Genomic DNA, 20,194 nt, shown 5'->3' with positions numbered 1-20,194 from the left:
ATAAAAGGAATACATTAAATATATACATTAAATATATATGTATATATATATATAATATATATAGTTTTTTAAATATTATATAAATTCCTTAAACTTTTTAGAGATAATTATTTTCAAAAAAATATACGTTTAAAAGAAACATTATATTTAATTACAGATATACATGATAGCATAATTAGAATATTTAAACTTAATGACTCTAATCAGATTTTTAAAAAATCGATCAATAAATCGATGTTCTAATCTCCCCTTTTTCCCCAAAAAATGCCAGATAAATTATTATGCATCTTTTAGAACAAGAATAATTAATGTCCTGTGATAGAGCAGCGCGATAACAGGGGAAATATATATACAAATATACATACACGCTTCTTAATATAGAGTGCGTTCAAAGATAATGAATATTGTAAGATCGCTCATAATTCCGCTTGATTAAATTGTCCATAATATATTCCAAAGAGTATATCAGTTTTATATTCCTTTACTTACTCTTATGACTTCGCAGTTTGCTTCTCTCTCTTTTTATTGTTATACACGACAATGGCGTATCGTGTCTTTCCATATAGATAAATTGACATTGACTTCATTGACTATTGTCGCGTCTCGTTGTATTCGTTATATACAAATTATACAATTTAAAATTCTCGTGTATGACGGCTTCATGCTTCGTAGTATCACAGGACATAGTTTACAAAAAAAAATCAGAAGCTAATTGTTACCCTCGTAAATGAATGTTGCGTCCAACATCAATTGCGCAATATGATAATCACAGTGAGTTTTAGGTAAATGCACAGATATTCGTCGAATCAGTTCCATAGTGTCGACATTCGAGCAATTCGTACAGACTATTTCAGGTACGTTCTGGGAAAAATTGTACGGTCAGAAAAGCGAAGAACATTCGATAAATATGCATATCAACAGATTTGCATATTTGCAAATAAGTGCACTTACCAGATTCTCCAAATATCTCGTAAGCGCTGGACTCATTCGTGACATTTCTTCCAAGAGATTAGGTGTTTTCGAGAGATACGCCATCATTCTTCTTCCAGCTATAGGCAATAAGTTTGCAGCCAAACGTTCGATATCGGTTACTGCTACAGTTACCTAATTACATGTATGTTGTGAGTAAATATACATATATAAGTATAGTAAAAAACATATTAGTACACAGGTATAAGAGATTATAAAAGCAACTGTACGAATAATAAAAATGGCTTATTATATATATATATATTTTACCTCTTCCGCCAAACGATCGAAACCGTTTATGTACAACTGACAGGCTTGGTGCATTCTCAATTCATCGTTATTAATCTTCCAGATTGATGCCAACGCCTGACACTTGCTCATCCACGAAATAGCCTGTGACGAACTAATCGTCACGCCGTCGGTGGTCTCGCGATGAATAAATTCCATCGACGCTGTAATCACTCTGCACAAAAATTTCGTACGCGTATTATCTCTCTTGTCGTCTCGGTACCACGTGAGCATCGCTTTATCCGTTATGTCTTGAAAGAAATAGGGCTGTACCTGCGCAAATATAATGAACAAGCGTTCATATATGTATGTTATACACTCGTGTAATTAATCACTATGTGCTTTACTTACTACAGACTCGAACAAGTTATTCAGTGGTTTTAGCATTTTCAAATTAAGACACGCCATCGTGTATAGAACATTAGCCACTTGTACGTGTAACAAGACCAAATCATACCAAGCTGGCGTTTGAGAAATGGCTAGTGTGGCAAAAGGTTGTGGTCCACCAGGATGTCCATCCCACAATTCTTCCGACTTTATCGTTGTACTATCTCCTCGTTCAAGTACCTCGTCCTGTACAATGTAAATTAATATTTTCTTTATGTAGAATGTTTCAAAAAACTTATTGGAGATGTTCTTTTAATAGAAAAATTTAGTTACACCTCAAATTAATTGAAGAATGTAATTTTGTTAATCTTTTGACTTTATAAAGTTTAATTTGTGAAGTCTTTTTTTTCAATCATTTATAATTTAAATGCTTCGATATTTTCGGTAAAAAAAAATCGTTTTAAATTGGCCAGAAAATCTATTATTAAAAAGACATCCAGTGTTTTTAATATGAGACACTATATATTAAAGTTAAAATTCGCTTAATAATTTATGATTTCTAAGCGCATTTCTCATTAACAATTTTCACATAATTCTCTTTACTCTTATTTTAGATACTAACATCAACAAATATATCCAAGAAAGTGACACAATGCTGTAAAAACGTTGTCAGTTGAATGTCAGACAAACCAATGTCTTGCATGCACAATCTCTCCTTTGGCAATTTTCCGAGTTTGTTCATTAGCTTCGCAGCCGCTTCCATCCTTTTTTTTATATAAAGCGTCCACAGTAGACAGCAAACGCCTATCATATAGCAAACATATAAATATTCATCTTAAAAGTATTCCTCTGAGAAAACAATGTAAAAATGCTGCTTACCGTGTTTCATATTTTTCATAGGTATTTGTCGTAAAACAGTCAAAACAGCTGCGAGTAAGTCTAATTGAGTAACATCTTTATTCCACGACATGGCAAACTCCCAGCATAAATTGGCCAGCAAGACACTGCTCGTTAAACTGTATGGGAAATGGCGTTTAAGTAGAATCATCTTATCTGGAAAAAAAGAAGAAGAGATTTAAACTATGTAAAATGTAAATAATAATGTTATTTCTCTCTCAAGTATATCTTGCCTAAGATATATGCTTCCGCTGTCATATTAGTTTTTGCTTCATCTCCAATTTCTACCGACAACGAAAGAAGCTTTGGTTGTTCTTGTTGAGGTACTTCAATGGCAGTTGCTTCATCCAGCGCATCAGTCACTTGTAAAGGATCTATTGATAATTGCAATTGATCGAATTCCACATCAGTTGTGTCGATTAATCGTGCTGGGTCGATACCTGTTGTACTGAGCCATTTTGCAACCAATTCAGACACAGAACCTGATACAAATGAATAAAGAATATAGAAAAAGAACTATAAAGAATACTATTAACTAAATAAATGGCAAATAAATAAAATTTAAATAATTTACCTTTCCCTTTAGAAAGAATCGATGCTAAAGAAATATCAATTTTTGTAAATGGTAAAGCATAGAATTGTGTTGTTTCATCCGGTATAACTTGTTGACTAAAATTAAAACAATGTTTAGTGTTATAAACAGAGAAATTATGACATATGTGTGCAAATTAATTATTATTATAGAATATATATTGTACCTATTATATTATATTATAGAATATATATTGTACCTAATAACAGCATTCAAAATGGTAATATCTTCAAGATTCCCGATCAACAATGTAAATTGACAAGTGTCGTTGCTAACATTTTCCCATTCGCTAATTGAACTGTACGTTTCATCATCTGGTGTGATGTCGCTCGGTTTATTTTCAGTTTCATCTATGTTGGTTACGTTATTTATATTTTTAATGTCTTCACCTTCGTTGCCATTAGTCTCTAACAATTTCTGATTCTGCAATTTCTCTTTATACTTCTCCAAAATCATAGCAATCGCTCTGCATGCTAATGCAGCGGTAAGTGCGTTAAAAGGTTTTGTAGATTCTGTTAAAATTGTTCGTACGTTTTTCCACCAGAGAGAAACTTCGTTATACTCAACACATATATCTTCTATATCTATTAAGTTAATCAAATTTAGTATATGTCATAAAGAAAAAGTAACATTTCTTAGTAAAAACTTACCAATTAACAAACAAATAACATGCAGAAGCTGCGTAAAACGTTTTAGCTCGATTTCTAAAGATACAGCTTCCTCTTTATGTGTCCAATATATTAATGCCAGTTCCACGAAATTGAATGGCTGAATGTTACTATCTTTAGCAGCTTGTTGCCATTTCTCTTTTACATCATTCGAGTATATCCATCCTTGATATATTAGCCGTGCTAAAAATTATCATATTTAATGCAATAACAACATAATCATAGTCATTATAATAAAATATACAATATAAAACATATAATATAAAAAGAAAACATGATATAAAATTTGCGAAAAGATTACACTGATTACTTTGATTTTTATATATATTAATTGATAGAATCCTGAATCATGTGCACTTGGAATTACGTTGCATAAGGTACATAAACCTTTTTGTGTAACCTTAATAATCATGTAATCTTTTTGCAAGTTTTAGCCATTTAACTTACAAATGTCGTTTATTTTTTCCTCTTTTAGATCTTTTCGTAGCCCAATCAATCTTGACGTGCCGAATTCAAAGCATGATAGAAAATCGAAAAACATTTTTTCGTCCTCCTTAAATTTAACTTTAGTTTCTACTGAAAGATTACTATCCTTAAAGCTGTTTATCATCTTGGCCAATTTAATAATACGATGTACTTCTCGTTCCGAAGTCAATAATATCGAAGATAAATTTTTAGGACTTGGTGCATTATCAGCTGTTACAATATTATATTCAGGGGGACTGTCAAGTTGAAACTTAACATATTTATAAAATATAATTATTTGCTGTAATTGCGTTGTCAATTGATGAAGCATCTTAGCAGTAGGTTCTAATTCTTCTTCTTCTGTAACATTAACATAAAACATTAACACAATATATTACATATTAGTATAGAATATGTTTACACACATATGCATACATACATACATATATACATACACACCTGATTTTATCACAAAACAATTTATTGCAGCAAGCAAAGCATCTGGCAAAATATGCTTGCTGTTCATTAAGACTTCTATTGTCTGCACTTTAATTTCATTTGTCTTTAATCCAAGACAAGTGTTGGTGACTTCAGTAACTAATTTTTCCTCATTAAATTCTTCTTCCCTCAAATATGTTCTTAATTTCCTAAGTAGATGTATGTCGCGCGCACGTTTTCCATTTTTATTATTAAGTGCAAAATGGAATGGAACACAAATCTCCTTTAATCCTCCAAGTGGGTCCATAAATACACACGAGTATTGTGCCTTGTTCTTTGACAAGGTAGCATTATTATTTGCGCCCAGAAAGCCATAATTAATGTATAGTAGTCTATAAAAATATGTATGTGAAATTAATCTTTTATATATTAGATAAGCAAAATACAAAGAAAACAACGAATGGAACAGAAAATTAAAGCAAAGAAGATGATATGAACGATTATGACTTACCGGCCATTTTTACTAGCGGTAAAGGTAGTAATCTTTGGACCCTGTTGTACATTCCAAATATCTATCACACCCTTTTTCGGCGCATAAATGACTAGAAATAACGCGTTGCGCAATAAGGTTTTTCGCCCGGATTTATTGATATTCCTGTGGATTCCACGATCTCTCTCTTCGGTAACTTCAATCCAACCACACTGAGCATCACGGTATCCTTTCCACATCCTGATAGCTACGCCCCTCTTGTTATTTATAAGTAACACTCTTCCCATAGCGTCCGATATTACCGAGAACATTTTATTTGGACTGCAGACAATGCAATCACCTTCTCTCATAATATCACTTAAACCGAATCGACAGGTCATTGTCTCTACAGATTCGTGAATGTTGCCCTTTGATGCTTCAGATGTCGTATTCTTCGAACTGCCACGAAACCATCTAAGGAGAAATTAAAGTATTAGTTACAATCGATCCCTTGAGAAAGTTTATTTGAAAATGTTAAATAATATATACATGTGTACTTACGGAACAGCAGTACCAATAGCACTAGCTAATTTGCTAGCCATAGCAATGGCAACATCCGAAAGAACTGGTGCATTACCACCCTCCAATGCATAATGAAATCCTACAAATGGCCGTTTCCCTGTTGCAAGAACTAAATTGTGTTGTGGAGCGCTAGATCTATACATTGCATTATATCCGCCGCAAATCGAAGCTATCATTAGATGATCAAAACTATTTGTCGATGTTGTACCAATTACTTCCGAATCATTCGCAATATCTTGATTTTTAAACGCCCACTTTTTATATGACAGATTTGGAACTGGTGGTAAATCATTGCAGTTGGCTTGAACTATCAAAAAGAAAAAAAATATTAGATTAAAATCTAATCTTAAGCCCGACAAATGTAATAGAAAATACATACCTCTAGCCAAGTGATTTCTACATGCACGTAAAGTTGAAAATAATGGAAATCCTTGTAATATGCAGACACCACTGTTATACGATATATAAATTTCTTCGCTGCAGCCAGCATCTCCCATGTGTCTCGGTACCGAGAATGATTGACATTTTATTCCTAGGACTGATTCATTGTGAATCTGTTCCTCAAAGAGTAATGCACCTGTCTAAAATAAAAGAAATTAATATAATAATTTAATGACAAAAAAATAATAAAACTTAAGCTCTTACTTCTGTATAGAATCTAACAAAGCCTGTATTATATCCAACAGCTATACATGTCCAATCTGGACCACTAGCCTTTCCTAAGGATATCAGAGGTAAGCAAATCACTGATGTTATCCATTCACTGAAAAAAGTATCTCTGTTATAATTGGAATATTATATTATATATTTTAATATTATTATATTATATAATATTATATTTTAATATATATTTTATATATTTTTATATATTTTTATATAATTTATAATATATAATATTTATATATTTTAATATAACATTATATTAAATTTATATATCATATAACAGTGTAACTTAAAAATATTACTCACTTCTGTTCCTTTGCTACTTCTCCATGCCACGTTACATGGAATTTATTTTTTATTTCGTCTAATTCTTGCGAATCCCATCTTGCTATCAACAAATCAAAAAATATATTCAATATCTTGTTCATAAAAAATATATTTACATATATATAATTCTATGTTTAAAATTTTTCATCAATTTAAAATAATTATATATATGTATGTCATCGAGATGAAAGAATGCACATATGATAAAGATATAAATAATATGAGACATAAAATAAAATGTATACTTACACCCAAATATAATCATCTTTGTATTCCAAGCCATCGCAAGGACGTCTCCAACCGATGACAATGACACATGACAGTCTTGGAGAGGTAATTCACTGCTTGGTACATATTCAACTAAAACGCACAGATTTAAAAATATATATGTATTAGAATATACAATACACACATCATACGATTCTGTCAAGCAAAACTTACATTTGCTAATGGCACTGCCGTAAAGTAACTTTTTAACATTATCTATATCTGGTATATTTGCTATTCCTTTAATTTGACAGGACATTGTGCGTAATCAGTTATGCACAACAATGACTGTCTGCAATAATATTTAATCCTCGCATCTATTTATATTATTTGTTTACTTGAATCTCTGCGATTAATAATAAACGTAGTAGTCTATTGTGACATACACAATCTGTCATACTGATTTCTTCTTACTTGACATCTCTATTCGCTTTCTTCCGATTTAAATATTTGCGAGTCTAAATTTAGATCGGAATTTAAAGAACTCGCGTTACTTTTCAACCAGATATATTTTGCCGATGACTTTCTAAAACGCGTATGATACGTATTCGTTATCTGAAGTAATCTTCAACCATCTTTGAAAAAACCTAAAGAGACGCGTTCAGAAATCCTACCTGTAGAGTAAGGGTGCATTTTCACTTGACGCTGTGACGCTGGATTTCAGCGTCAAGCATCAATAAAAACAAATTGACGTTAGCGTCTGTTGACGCTGGCGTGAAAACAGCCTAGCGCCCAAGTTACAACTATGACAAGCGTCTCGTTCTTCGTTCTCTGAAAGCTGAACAAATCAAGCTTTTTCTTCTTGACGCTAGCATCACAAATCAGATCACGTGATCAATTAGACGCTAGCGACAAATTGATAGTGAAATCGCATCCTTATATTAAAATTAAATCAAACAGTAACTGGTTCACTTCACTTCGCTCACCGGTATATACAAAGTGCAACTAACGCATTTGATATACAACTGACAATGAGATTAAATTAAATTAACGCTTAAACTGACGCTACAAATATTTGATCGATATATCGGGATGGAGAAATCCTTATCTCTTTCGCTCTGATCAATCAAATGATTCAAATGATAGAAATGATTGAAAAATTCACGTGCCATAACAGTAGGAAGGAGGAATAAAAACACGGCCCACAGACGTAATAAAATACGTAGATGGAACATCAGCCACCGATATGCGCGCGCGTTCGACTTTAACCTTCAAGTGGCGCTGCGTCACGTGGTCGCGCGGCGGTCGGAATTCGGCGGCACGGAGTGGGGGTGAGTGGTGGGGGGATGCGCGCGCGGCGCACGGCGCACCCCCCACCACTCACCCCCACTCCGTGCCGCCGAATTCCGACCGCCGCGCGACCACGTGACGCAGCGCCACTTGAAGGTTAAAGTCGAACGCGCGCGCATATCGACACGCGCTCTCTCCCTCTCGCTGTAAGCTAATCGACGAATCACAATCGAGCATTCTCTAAAGTCTCTAGAACATATGGAGGCTAATCGCGGAATTTTCCAGCGCAACTTTGCGTAGAGAGTTTCCCTTCGTTGTCTTCTTCATCTTTATGGCGTATCGTAAGGGTGCATTTTCACTTGACGCTGTGATGCTGGATTTCAGCGTCAAGCATCAATAAAAACAAATTGACGTTAGCGTCTGTTGACGCTGGCGTGAAAACAGCCTAGCGTCCAAGTTACAACTATGACAAGCGTCTCGTTCTTCGTTCTCTGAAAGCTGAACAAATCAAGCTTTTTCTTCTTGACGCTAGCGTCACAAATCATTCTTCGTTCTCATTGGTCAGTCAAGTGTTACTCTATAGGTAGAATTTCCGAACGCACCCAAAATCAGATGGAAGGATTCTTCCTAACCTAATCTGACAACCGACCACGTGACTGCTTTGACAGATCCGTGCTTAGATGCAAAGTATGCTACTTTTCGGGCATATTTAATTTTATTTTTTCCTACTATTTATATTAAGAAAATATAAAGATGGAGGAATAAAGTATTTATATATTGCATTAATATTTATTTTTCATTTTATATTTTTTTGTTAGACTAAATAAGACTTCCTGTGCAGTTTCCTTTATAAAATAAATGGTAAAAAAAATAAATAAAAAATAAAATTAAAAAATAAAAATAAAATTAAAAAATAAAAAATAAAATACAATAAAATTAATGAAAGGCCTAACGATACCATTTAATCGGTTAGATATGTACGTTACTGGAGTCACATGATTCTCTTTTGTACATGTGTATGTACATGTATGCATGCTCGTCTCCCGCTTAATGCAGTTTAGGTTAAGTTACGATCGGTGTTAAATTATCGTCGCGTTTTTTGTAATCACGTTGCGGCATTATTATTGGAATTATTTCCTTTCATTTTCGATCTGTGTGATGCGCGATCCCACGGATGAGACGATCAGGAAAGCACGCCGGTTGAGAAAGACACCGCTGCAAAAATATATTCGACTCACGTCGATCGTTCTAACGCTCATGTGCGCTGGAGCAATGTACATTTCCTATAGAAGAAAGTAGGTACTTATTTTTTTTTATGCTTATATATGTATATTACATATGTATATTTGTTTGACATTTAAATTTACAATTTACAGTCAAATGTTAAATTTACACACTCTATTTTATACTTCAAATTTTAATCGAATTTTATTCTACAATTATAGTATCCTTCCGCACTTAGACGACCCACAATATCAAGTTTCTGAAGATGAGTTTGTTATGAAACACGATTATAATACAAATTCATTTATGGGAGGCATTATTGATAAGCTAATCGCGAAACGAGAAGCCAGATTGAACGCGGAGCATATTGCATATAGGAATCGAGTAAAAGATATTCAGGCGAATAAGGATTAAGTGATTACATCCAAAGTTTACATGGGAATAATGGATATTGATAAGAATAAGCCCAGTAGTCCAAACAGAAGATTAAGATTAAGAAAAAGTTATAAAGAAAGGTAATACCATATAATACAATATATGTATATAAAATGTATTAAATAACCTTTCTTGCATAGCTTTTGTAGTTTTATTTATTGACATGTATCTCTTTCTAAAAAAGAAAATATAATGAGAAAAATATATATATATATATATTTGAAGTATATACAAAAAACATCCCACAATCTTTTTATTATATTTTTTCCCTATTATATTTTCATCCTGTAAATAAATATTTTTTTATTCACAGTATAGATGCTAAGACTTATAATAATTCCAATAATGAAAACAAAAAAAATGATACTGCTTGCACATCCCAATCTTCATGCGATGATGACAGTATATGCGATTTCAAATCACCAAAAAGAAAAAATACTGTGCAAACAAAAATTATTACCAATAGTAGACAGGTAAATCAATCAAAAAAGAAAGTGCCTGACACTAAATCTAACGTAATTAACAATAAGAGAAAAATTGAAGAGAGGGGCAATAAATCACATCAGAACAAAAAGATTCAACATGATGTACAACAACCATCAATTGAATCATCCTTTTTTAAATCTGAAAAGAAAGAGATAGATTCAGCACAGAGTTCAACTAATGTGAAAACAGCTTATGTGTGTCCATTGTGCTTTAAAAATTTTAAAGATGAAAGCTTACAGACTATACATATGAAGAGTTGTGCGACAAAAAATAATGTGTCAATAAAAACGTTGATGGATGCCATGGAATTGCAAGAACGGCAAGCTGCAGAAAGAAAATCATTAGGTTTACTCTCTGCTCCCGTATTACAAGATAAGAAAAAACCTGTCTCACGTAAAATGGTACATATTTATTCGTTTGAGTGCCGATGAATGATAATCATTTCTTCATACCCGAAAATTCAACATTATTTAGTATTATGTAATATTATAGCTGATAGTCCCTATGGTATTCAAGCTATTAATAACACTAGTACACGAGTGTTTACACACAAATAAGTTGTAAATTTTAATTACACATACATTTTTCCAGACATCGCACGATGATCCCGATCTTCAGCTTGCTTTAGCGCTTTCCAAGTCTCTATACGAAAAAGAAGAAATGGAAGAGTGGGATGAGGCTCAAATCGTGGCTATATCATCTAATTCGTCGGTGCCAGATAGTAATGCAGAATGTCCTCAGAAAGTGACATTACAAAGCTTTGGTTTTACTACCAGTAGAAATATATCGCCAACAAAAAGTGGGCCTACAAATAAGATCAGAAAAAGTACTTATATAAATTAACTCTTATACAGTTGGTAAAAAAATCAAAAACTGCCAACAATTATCACAAATTTATGTACATATATTTAGTTTCAATTTTTTTCTTTCCTTCAAGAAGGAAAACCTATCGCACCGACTATTCTACAAAAACGTACAGCTGCTGAAAAAGAACGTATTTTAGCAGAGAGAATAGCCGAAATACTTATGGAATATAAAGATTTTACTCAAAAATCGCAAGAAGAGCCGACTAATAACATCAAAGAGAAAATTGTTTTAAAAAATCAATTACTTCAGCAATCGCATCAAACTGTAACTATATTTTATTTTTTATATAATTGAAATTTTCCAAATCGAATATGCCCTTAGACTTTAAAATCTGTGTCTTATTATTTTTAAGGAAAACACATTGTGGGACAGGACAAGATTAACTCCAACTCAGAAAGTATTTTATGTAAAACAACTATCATCTCACATAGCACCATTAGAAAAAAGAGAGCAGAAACTAAGTGTAAACTTCTTTTCTAGTTAATTATACATATTTTAAGAATATTATATAATATGCATGTAGGCCAATATTTTATATAATGGACATTATATATTTTGTAGGAAGAACAAAATGTTAAAAAGCTTATGGGACAAAATATTGACAACAAAACTTTGGACGATGAACAAATAGTGGAAATGAAAGAAATAAAGACTGTAAAATTAATAGATAATAATGAAGAATTAATCTCTTCAAATACAGCTAAGACATGTTGCAAAGAAAAGACATTTCTTGACATTCTTGCGACAAGCTGGAGAAATATGTTAAATGACAGTTCTGCAAGTGACATTATCATATTCGTGAAAAATGCCAGACACATTTGGGCACACAAATTAGTTTTCTATGCGCGTTGCACAAGTATTTTGCTTGATGTAACTTCCAACGATACAGAGTTCTCTACTGCAAAAGAAAAAATTTGTTGGATTAATATAGACTATGATGTTGCTTCAGGCTTTCTAGAATTTGTCTATTGTGGAATAATCAGTGAACATTCGAAAATATTCAGTTCTGACACATCATTATCTGATATTAAATTTTTAGCAAGAAAATACAAAGTAAATGATTTATTTGTTTATTTACGTCAAAAAGAATTTAAATCTAATATAATAGAAATCAAACATGAAACTTGCGAAAAAAGTACAGATAATTTATATGCAGATATGGGAGAGGGTTTAAATGTTTCAAAATCTTTTAATGCATCTCCAAATCATCCGCGTGATGATTCAGAAAACATTCAGTGTTCTCAAAGAATGTTATTACAAAAGAATGTTAACGATAATCTACACTCTCTTGAAGATAATTACATATTTGCAAAGGACTCCTGTGTTCAAGATGAAAAACCTGCTTTGATAAGAATATCAGACGAAATAAATTCCCGAAGTAACACACCCGAAATCTCTAATGCATCGCCTGATTTGTTTGATGATACGCCTGATATGATAAAACGTAAATTCCCAGAACACTCTAACAACCGTGAAGATTCTGATATTCACATATTATTGAATTTAATTAAACAAGATAAGGATGCTGATATTTGTAGTCAAACATCATTAACTGAAAAGAGACAGAGCGCAGAATATTCGGAATCAGGTAAAGATATATCCATCAATCTGGAAAATGCGAAACAAAATGTAATAGAGATCGATTCAGATTCCGAAGCGAATTCTCGAAACTCATTTATTGACAATAAACATGAAAAATCTTTAATCGATACTCCTCAAAGTAGCAAGACGAAATCTATCCAGGATTCTTCTTTGAAATTAACAAAACAGAAAAGTAATCTTACGCTATTCATCGAAGAAATGCAAAAACAAAACGCGACATTGGATTCAGATTCTGATATAGAATATTGTGCAGAAACATCTCCTATAAGACACAAGAATCCATTTCATATAAATAGACATGATTCTGAAGACTTTCAATCTTACAACGATAAAGTTGAACAGTCAGTTGATGCAAAAAAGAAACCTGGTCGATTAAGCATAATAGAGCAGCGTATGCGATCGTATGCCGATAAGAATCCAGAATTTTATTCCCATCTTTCTAATAAAGATGTAGACATTAAACAGACCAGTGCTTTGCATATCCAAAACGACAATGTTCCTATATCCAAGATGACGCTGGACTCTTCCTGTAATAATACACAAAGCTTTACTTTACCAAAAGATGTTAACATTTCGAAACAAATTGCAGTCACTATGCCATCATCAGCAGTATGTTCACCAGACATTAAAACAGCGAATCAATCACTTAACGATACAATCCTTGATGTAGAAACGGATGAGGAAGAAGAGATTTCTATGTATTCTAAATACATGAAAGATCACAAAGAGAACAGTATAGCAAACTATCGCGCAGCAGTCAGGGAAACTAGATTGAACGATAGTTTATCTAACAAAACTACATCATCTGATTCAATCAGTAAAAACAGTGGCATCAGTGATACTGAAAATGATGTTTTGGATGAATCTGTTTTAACACAGAAAGACGCGGATATAATTGTTTCATCGGATACAGAGGTTGAAAGCATATCTTCTAATGCTAGCCATCCTGTCGTTTCGAAGAAAGATGACTCTGATCATGAAGACATTATGCTTCATTCTACGCAACAATCTAAAAGAACAACAGAACATAACAAACAAGATATAGAAAAACAAAAAAGCAATCAATTCGTTGGGGATACTTCAAAAATCGTAATCACAGACTTAGAGGAGGAAAAAGATTTCAATAGTTCAACTAAATCAAATCGAGAGGAATTCAATGCTAGCAATACAGAGGTAGCACCTAATGATATAGATTGTAATATGATTTTCATGCGGAAAAAGTTCGGATTTAATGAGTCAAGTGATGATCAGAAAGAAAAATCCATCTCAAACCCGATTGTGATACCCTCCAGTCCAGAATTTGTAGATACAGAAAACTTATTTTTAGAACATTGTGTAGAACATTGTGATGAATCTATATCAGAAACAAATATTCGTGAATCGAGAAAATCAGGCAATATTTCTCTTAATTTTGAAGATGAAATATATCTTGCAAACGTTAACATTGATATGTACGGGAAGAACGTTTTGGAAAAAAGTCAGTCAACTAGCGTATTAAATACGACAGAATTTAAGAAAGATAGTGCACGCAGATGCAATAATAAAAATAATGATGAAAATATCAGAATTAATAATGCAACAACGAATAATGATGTAATACCTGTTTCTGAAAACTTAGAGAAAAATGCCATGTCTTTGACACAAAATTCTGCAAGTGTTAGGAAGTTTCAAAGGAAATCCTTATCTGAGGGACAAATTAACTTGAATAGGCTGCATAATCGAGAAGCATCTACACATGCATCTGTACAATTTAAATGTAATTACAGCGAAAACATTGGCAATACAAAAACTACACTTAAAATTGTTGAAAAAGATGTTACACCTCCCCCTGATTATAATGGCATGAAAACTCCTGAATTAAAGGTAAGTTTACTGATAATAGTTACTTATAGTTATAGAAAATATGACAGTGTTCTTTCTTTAATTATGAGTATATTATTTAATTTTTTTTAGAAAGAAATGAAGAAATACGGATTAAAGGCCCAAAAGCGACACAGGGCTGTGAAATTATTATCACACATTTATAACGAACTTCACCCTTTAGTGCCTATAGCTGAAGTAACATCAGTTCAAGAGGTCACTGAAATTTCAAGCGATGAAGACGAGAGTCCACCGCCGAAGAAACGAAATGTGGATAATAATAGTTTGGAAAAATCGAGTAACACAGAAGACAGTGATGACAAATTACTTTGTTCTCAAAATAGGTATATTTAGTATAAATATTTAATATTAGATACATTTATAAATATTAAATATTCTTCCAAATAATACGCATAATAAAATATATTTTATATAGTCACAATATGATTATATTACCTGTCTGTTGCAGCGACAGCGATATAAGTGATTCCGGAAAAGATCCAATTGGCAAAGAAATGGAACTTTCCGAAACTGAGTCATTACCAGAAAATCCATCCAACATCACAGAAGCCTTTACAGGACTGCTTGATATTGATAAAGATTTGCATAATAAAATATTGCAATATGAACCTGTAAATATTAAAGAGTTGCATCATGCATTGCGGACCAACGGATTTAAATGCAAGCTCTCTAATCTCATGAATTTCTTGGATGAGCAGGTTTGTTTTCTTTTTCTTTTAACTTATGCAACATACAATTACAATATACTAATGAACTATATATATATATGTATATTTTGGAATTTTTATTTTAGTGTATTACATTTTATATGCCAGAACAGAGAGAGAATGCCAAGACACGCAGAAAAGCATATTAGTTCTATACAAACAAAATACATCTAAAAAAATTTATACTTTATAATTTCTTTATATTATAAATATTTTTGAGTAAATTTTGTACATCATGACTAAACTTTATTGTTATAATGTATAATTGAGATATAAAATGTAACATATGCTTATGTGATTTTGAAAAATGATATATGTATAATCAATTTGTGTTCAATAAAATATTACATTGTTATTCTCATATATTATTTTTATAATTCATACTTTAAATAAATTTAAATATATATACACACAAGAAAAAATTAATAATTTTTTTATTTTTATTTTATCAGAGTTTAACATTATATTATTTTTGCAAAAAAAAATTGGAATGTATTGAATCATTTATTTAATTAATATTATTATTTAAAGATAAATTATATGTTATTTAACAAAACCAGATTATTATTTTCAATAAGACAAAATTGAATAAGCATAAAAAATAATTCATATTTCAAAATTTGAGTTTTCTATTGGACAACTTATCAGCAAAGCACTGTGGGTAGAACCCGCTCATGTATGCTATATATATATTGTGTGACTATATCGTACCGAATTGAACGATTCAACGATTGCAGAACAGTGCGGAACGTTGCTGACGGTACGTTGCATTTGATTGCATTTCGATCGAACCAGCTTGCAGTGAAAAAATTATTTAAAATTGTTCCATTTACTTTAGGTGTATACCTGTAACGAGAGAGAACATAGGTTAGAAGATACTTTTATTTTGTACATGAGTACATTTAAAAAAATATCTTGTACATTTATAACACATCATATGTATTACCACGGTTTTATCGCCCATGTAACACAATCTTATTGTTATATTTTATTCTGTATTTATTATGTATTAACATTATGTGGTAGCACAACAACACTATATGGAAATTATAATTTAATAATTAAATACTTTTTTATGCTACAGTATATTCATCTGTATAAATACTTGGAAGTAAATTGGAAGTCAAAATGTGTGAAAAAGAAATATCATCATCAATAGGTGAGTTGCATCATAATATAGAGATTATAAGTAGTATGATAGTAACAATTAGTCATAGAGATAATAATACAAAATTATATACATTAGTTATAATATATATGTTATATATAACATTTAATAATATATAATTAAATAACATATTTAACATAATAATTATATATATAATAAGAAAAATATTTTACAAGGTATTTATACATCGGAAAAAAATGGTAATGACGAGACAGGAAATGGTTCGGAGAAAAACCCTTTTAAAACTATCCTGAGAGCGATGTGTCATGCTGGTAAGGAACCTTTTCCAGTCATCTACAGGGATTCTCGTGAAGATGGCAAAAAGTATGAACCAGCATCCAAATCTCAGTTAAAGAAGGTACAAAAGATTTGGGTTAGAGAACAGTACAAGAATGAAGAGAAGGAAAAGAAGTTACTGGAGGATGAGGACAAAAGATTGAAAAATCTTGAAGAAGCTAAAACAATTGTTATAGAAGAGGACAAATCTCTGTCAGAAGCGAAACAAATTAAAATAGATAAAGCTCTGAATCACAGAGATCAAAGAGTCAAGATTTATGGATGGGTGCATAGACTAAGAAGACAAGGTATGTAATATATGTTAACTTATTTCTGTTATAAGATAATTTACCAAGCAATTTTCATTATAGGCAAAGCTCTCATGTTCATCACACTGCGAGATGGAACAGGCTTTCTACAATGTGTGTTGATCGATAAGCTTTGTCAAACATATGATACTTTGACCCTTGCAACGGAAGCCTCTGTTCAATTGTTTGGAACTTTAAAAGTTGTCCCTGAAGGGAAAAGTGTACGTTAATTATATGTCAATATTATGGACATATTGATTGGGCAAAATGTGTATATGTATATAATATATACATTGCTTAATTTCAGGCACCTGGCGGGCATGAATTGCATGTCGATTATTGGAAACTTATTGGTCCGTCGCCTCCTGGTGGGGCCGACTCAATTTTGAATGAAGAAGCTCTGCCTGATGTACAATTGGACAATAGACATATAATGATTCGAGGCGAAAATGTATAGTACAAAAGTTCTATGTTTTTGGATTAACAATTTTTGTTAGAATTAAATTAAGTCATCATATAAAAATGATCTTTATTTCAGACATCAAAAATTTTAATCATGAGATCTATATTAACTCAAGCATTCAGAGATCATTACAGAGATCGCGGTTATTATGAGGTAACTCCGCCAACTTTAGTACAAACTCAAGTGGAAGGTGGTTCAACTCTTTTCAAATTAAATTACTTCGGGTATGTATGTATTAGATTAGACGAATAGAACAAACTGTTAAATGTATTAAAATTAAAAATTAATGTCTCTTTCAGAGAAGAAGCTTTTCTTACTCAGAGTTCTCAACTATATCTTGAAACCTGCCTTCCAGCATTGGGAGATGTATATTGCATTGCGCAATCTTATCGAGCAGAGCAATCGAGAACACGTCGCCACCTTGCCGAGTTCGTATACAAATTTCTTTGTATATTAAATGCCTGTCTTCTTTTTGTAATTCTTCTTAAATTAAATCATAATTTTTCAGATTCACGCACATCGAGGGAGAATGCGCGTTTATTACGTTCGATGATCTACTCGATCGATTGGAAGACTTAATTTGCGATGTAGTCGAACGAGTTCTAAAGTCACCGCTCGCTCATGTTATCAAGGAATTGAATCCCGGGTTTCAAGTGCCCAAGAGGCCTTTCAAGCGAATGAACTACAGTGACGCGATCGAATATCTGAGAGAAAACAATATCACGAAAGAAGACGGCAGCTTTTACAAGTTTGGTGAAGTAGGAATAAATTCTCATACCTCTCCTTGCGCCTCCTTGTCTCCAAGATAAGACTTGTAATCTCGCAATCATTCTCTGTACAGGACATTCCAGAGATGGCGGAGAGGAAAATGACCGACCTTATTAACGAGCCAATATTGCTTTGCCGTTTCCCCGCTGAAATTAAATCGTTTTACATGCAACGTTGTGCGGAAGATAGACGCTTAACCGAATCCGTCGATGTACTTCTGCCGAACGTGGGCGAAATCGTCGGCGGTTCGATGCGTACCTGGAATTACGAAGAGATATTAGAGGGCTATGATCGTGAAAAGATCGATCCGGCTCCGTACTACTGGTACACAGACCAGGTAAATACGAAAGAATAAAATCTGATGAATCGCGATTGTGGAATTAATATATGAATAGTAAATTAAATAATTTTTGTTACTACTTATTTTACAGCGAAAGTATGGATCTTGTCCCCATGGTGGTTACGGACTGGGATTAGAACGATTTTTGTGCTGGTTGTTGAACAGATATCACATACGCGAAGTATGCTTATACCCGCGTTTCCTGGAACGTTGTCGTCCTTAAAAACATTACGTCGATGGCATATTTGAAGAGCGATGTATTTCACTCTTTATTACACAATAAATGTAATACTGCATTATATTAAAAAGGTCTATGCATTACAACAGTTAAATTTAGAAAAAGCACATGAAAACCACTTAAAGAGATTAGATAGTCTCCGAAATATCAATTATTCTTCATCTTATCCATTTTACAAAATATAATAACATATATTATTGCATAACACATGAATTTAATAGTAATACAATGTTTGTATAATAAATAGTGTATATGTATATATGTATACATATCTTAAAAGTTGGATAGATATCTTTGATACTTATAATTTGCATATATTTATTATATAATCGAATATACAATGTCATCGATTTTGCTTACACACACAATGGTTCAAATAAAGGCTCACAAAAATGTTCATTATCATACATATTGCCGGTCCGCGGACGTAACAATATATATAGGCAATATATAAATACTGATTTTAAGTATTTATAGAAAATTGTTCTTCTCTGTAATGTTCCATATATGACAAAAAAATGTATGTGTGCTTATAAAATTATTAAGCAATTAATGTAAATTTTATTTATCCCTTTTACTATAATGATAAACATTTTATAGTTTTGAATTAAAATGCAAAAAATCAATAAATATCTTTGAGTGCATCATGTAACTCAAACTTTATGTATTTGACTAACAAATCGATAAATGTGTTATGCAACACGCGTGCATATCCAATAAAATTAAATCTCTTTTATAACTTATAAAATATATAATAGCTTATTTATATATTTTTAACAGAATCTACAATGGCCAGCATTATATATCTTTAAATAAATTTATATTAAGCAACACTTAATCATTTATATAATTCATATGATAAAGCTGGGTATGAGAAAAATACATTTATCTAAATATTTGTAAAACAGTGAAGTTATCAAAACAGGCTTAAATGTTGGAAAAACAGTCTAACTGAAAAACTTTGAAATTTATTATCTTATCATTTATATATCATTGGTATTTAAGTTAATTTAGTAATTTATATTATTGCAACAAAGTACATAGGCATATGTGATAAAAGGTAAATATATACGCAGCAATACGCTGCTTTCTAATTATTATCAAATAAGTATATTACACATTTAAGAAAAAAGAGAGTTTATCAGAAGGCAACATAGATTTCAGATTTCAGGCTCAGCATTTTATTTATTATCCAAAAAATTGCCTGCCATTTTTTATGAATCTCTCTTATAGTATTTTACTTATTATC

At 32.0% G+C, this 20,194-nt stretch overlaps 3 protein-coding genes across 9 annotated transcripts; 2 read left to right on the top strand and 1 right to left on the bottom strand.

Annotated features, from left to right (window-relative positions):
- Positions 1–201: 201 nt before the first annotated feature.
- Positions 202–8,183, bottom strand: Rab3-gap (Rab3 GTPase activating protein). The gene is made up of 20 exons (XM_083036860.1): positions 7,567–8,183; positions 7,127–7,478; positions 6,935–7,045; positions 6,665–6,746; positions 6,341–6,458; positions 6,075–6,276; positions 5,675–6,002; positions 5,156–5,587; positions 4,666–5,036; positions 4,189–4,566; positions 3,724–3,924; positions 3,273–3,657; positions 3,056–3,150; positions 2,715–2,963; positions 2,464–2,637; positions 2,207–2,388; positions 1,609–1,830; positions 1,240–1,530; positions 952–1,104; positions 202–861 (listed from the first exon to the last, which is right to left on the bottom strand). Exons 2-20 carry the CDS (start codon positions 7,209–7,211, stop codon positions 709–711), a joined length of 4,212 nt encoding a protein of 1,403 aa, XP_082892986.1. The 5' UTR covers positions 7,212–7,478; positions 7,567–8,183; the 3' UTR covers positions 202–708.
- Positions 8,184–9,191: 1,008 nt separating this feature from the next.
- Positions 9,192–15,697, top strand: LOC145935407 (uncharacterized). 4 transcript variants are annotated; one of them, XM_083036729.1, is made up of 10 exons: positions 9,192–9,477; positions 9,628–9,921; positions 10,155–10,728; positions 10,919–11,153; positions 11,268–11,458; positions 11,547–11,657; positions 11,756–14,659; positions 14,750–15,000; positions 15,126–15,375; positions 15,471–15,697. In XM_083036729.1, the coding sequence occupies exons 2-10, from the start codon at positions 9,842–9,844 to the stop codon at positions 15,531–15,533; spliced, it is 4,659 nt and encodes a 1,552-aa protein (XP_082892855.1). In that variant the 5' UTR covers positions 9,192–9,477; positions 9,628–9,841; the 3' UTR covers positions 15,534–15,697. The 4 variants fall into 4 exon arrangements, 3 of the variants coding, with proteins under 3 accessions (XP_082892855.1, XP_082892853.1, XP_082892854.1); XM_083036727.1 differs by having other exon boundaries at positions 11,265–11,458; positions 15,471–15,696; XM_083036728.1 differs by having other exon boundaries at positions 9,192–9,481; positions 11,265–11,458; positions 15,471–15,696.
- Positions 15,698–16,029: 332 nt separating this feature from the next.
- Positions 16,030–19,498, top strand: Asnrs (asparagine--tRNA ligase). Of its 4 annotated transcripts, XM_083036732.1 has the most exons (11): positions 16,030–16,144; positions 16,223–16,251; positions 16,469–16,543; positions 16,729–17,136; positions 17,200–17,357; positions 17,444–17,587; positions 17,675–17,823; positions 17,899–18,027; positions 18,108–18,357; positions 18,441–18,704; positions 18,799–19,498. In XM_083036732.1, exons 3-11 carry the CDS (start codon positions 16,513–16,515, stop codon positions 18,928–18,930), a joined length of 1,665 nt encoding a protein of 554 aa, XP_082892858.1. In that variant the 5' UTR covers positions 16,030–16,144; positions 16,223–16,251; positions 16,469–16,512; the 3' UTR covers positions 18,931–19,498. The 4 variants fall into 4 exon arrangements, with proteins under 4 accessions (XP_082892858.1, XP_082892859.1, XP_082892857.1 ...); XM_083036733.1 differs by lacking the exon at positions 16,223–16,251 and having other exon boundaries at positions 16,050–16,222; XM_083036731.1 differs by having other exon boundaries at positions 16,050–16,251.
- The last annotated feature ends 696 nt before the right edge of the window (positions 19,499–20,194 follow it).

The sequence above is a fragment of the Prenolepis imparis genome, unplaced genomic scaffold (assembly GCF_030444845.1).
Source record: "Prenolepis imparis isolate NDT839.2.m4 unplaced genomic scaffold, iyPreImpa1.0 SCAF_4, whole genome shotgun sequence".
In the NCBI taxonomy this organism is placed as follows: Eukaryota; Metazoa; Arthropoda; class Insecta; order Hymenoptera; family Formicidae; genus Prenolepis; species Prenolepis imparis.
This window is presented reverse-complemented; position numbering and strand designations above follow the sequence as displayed.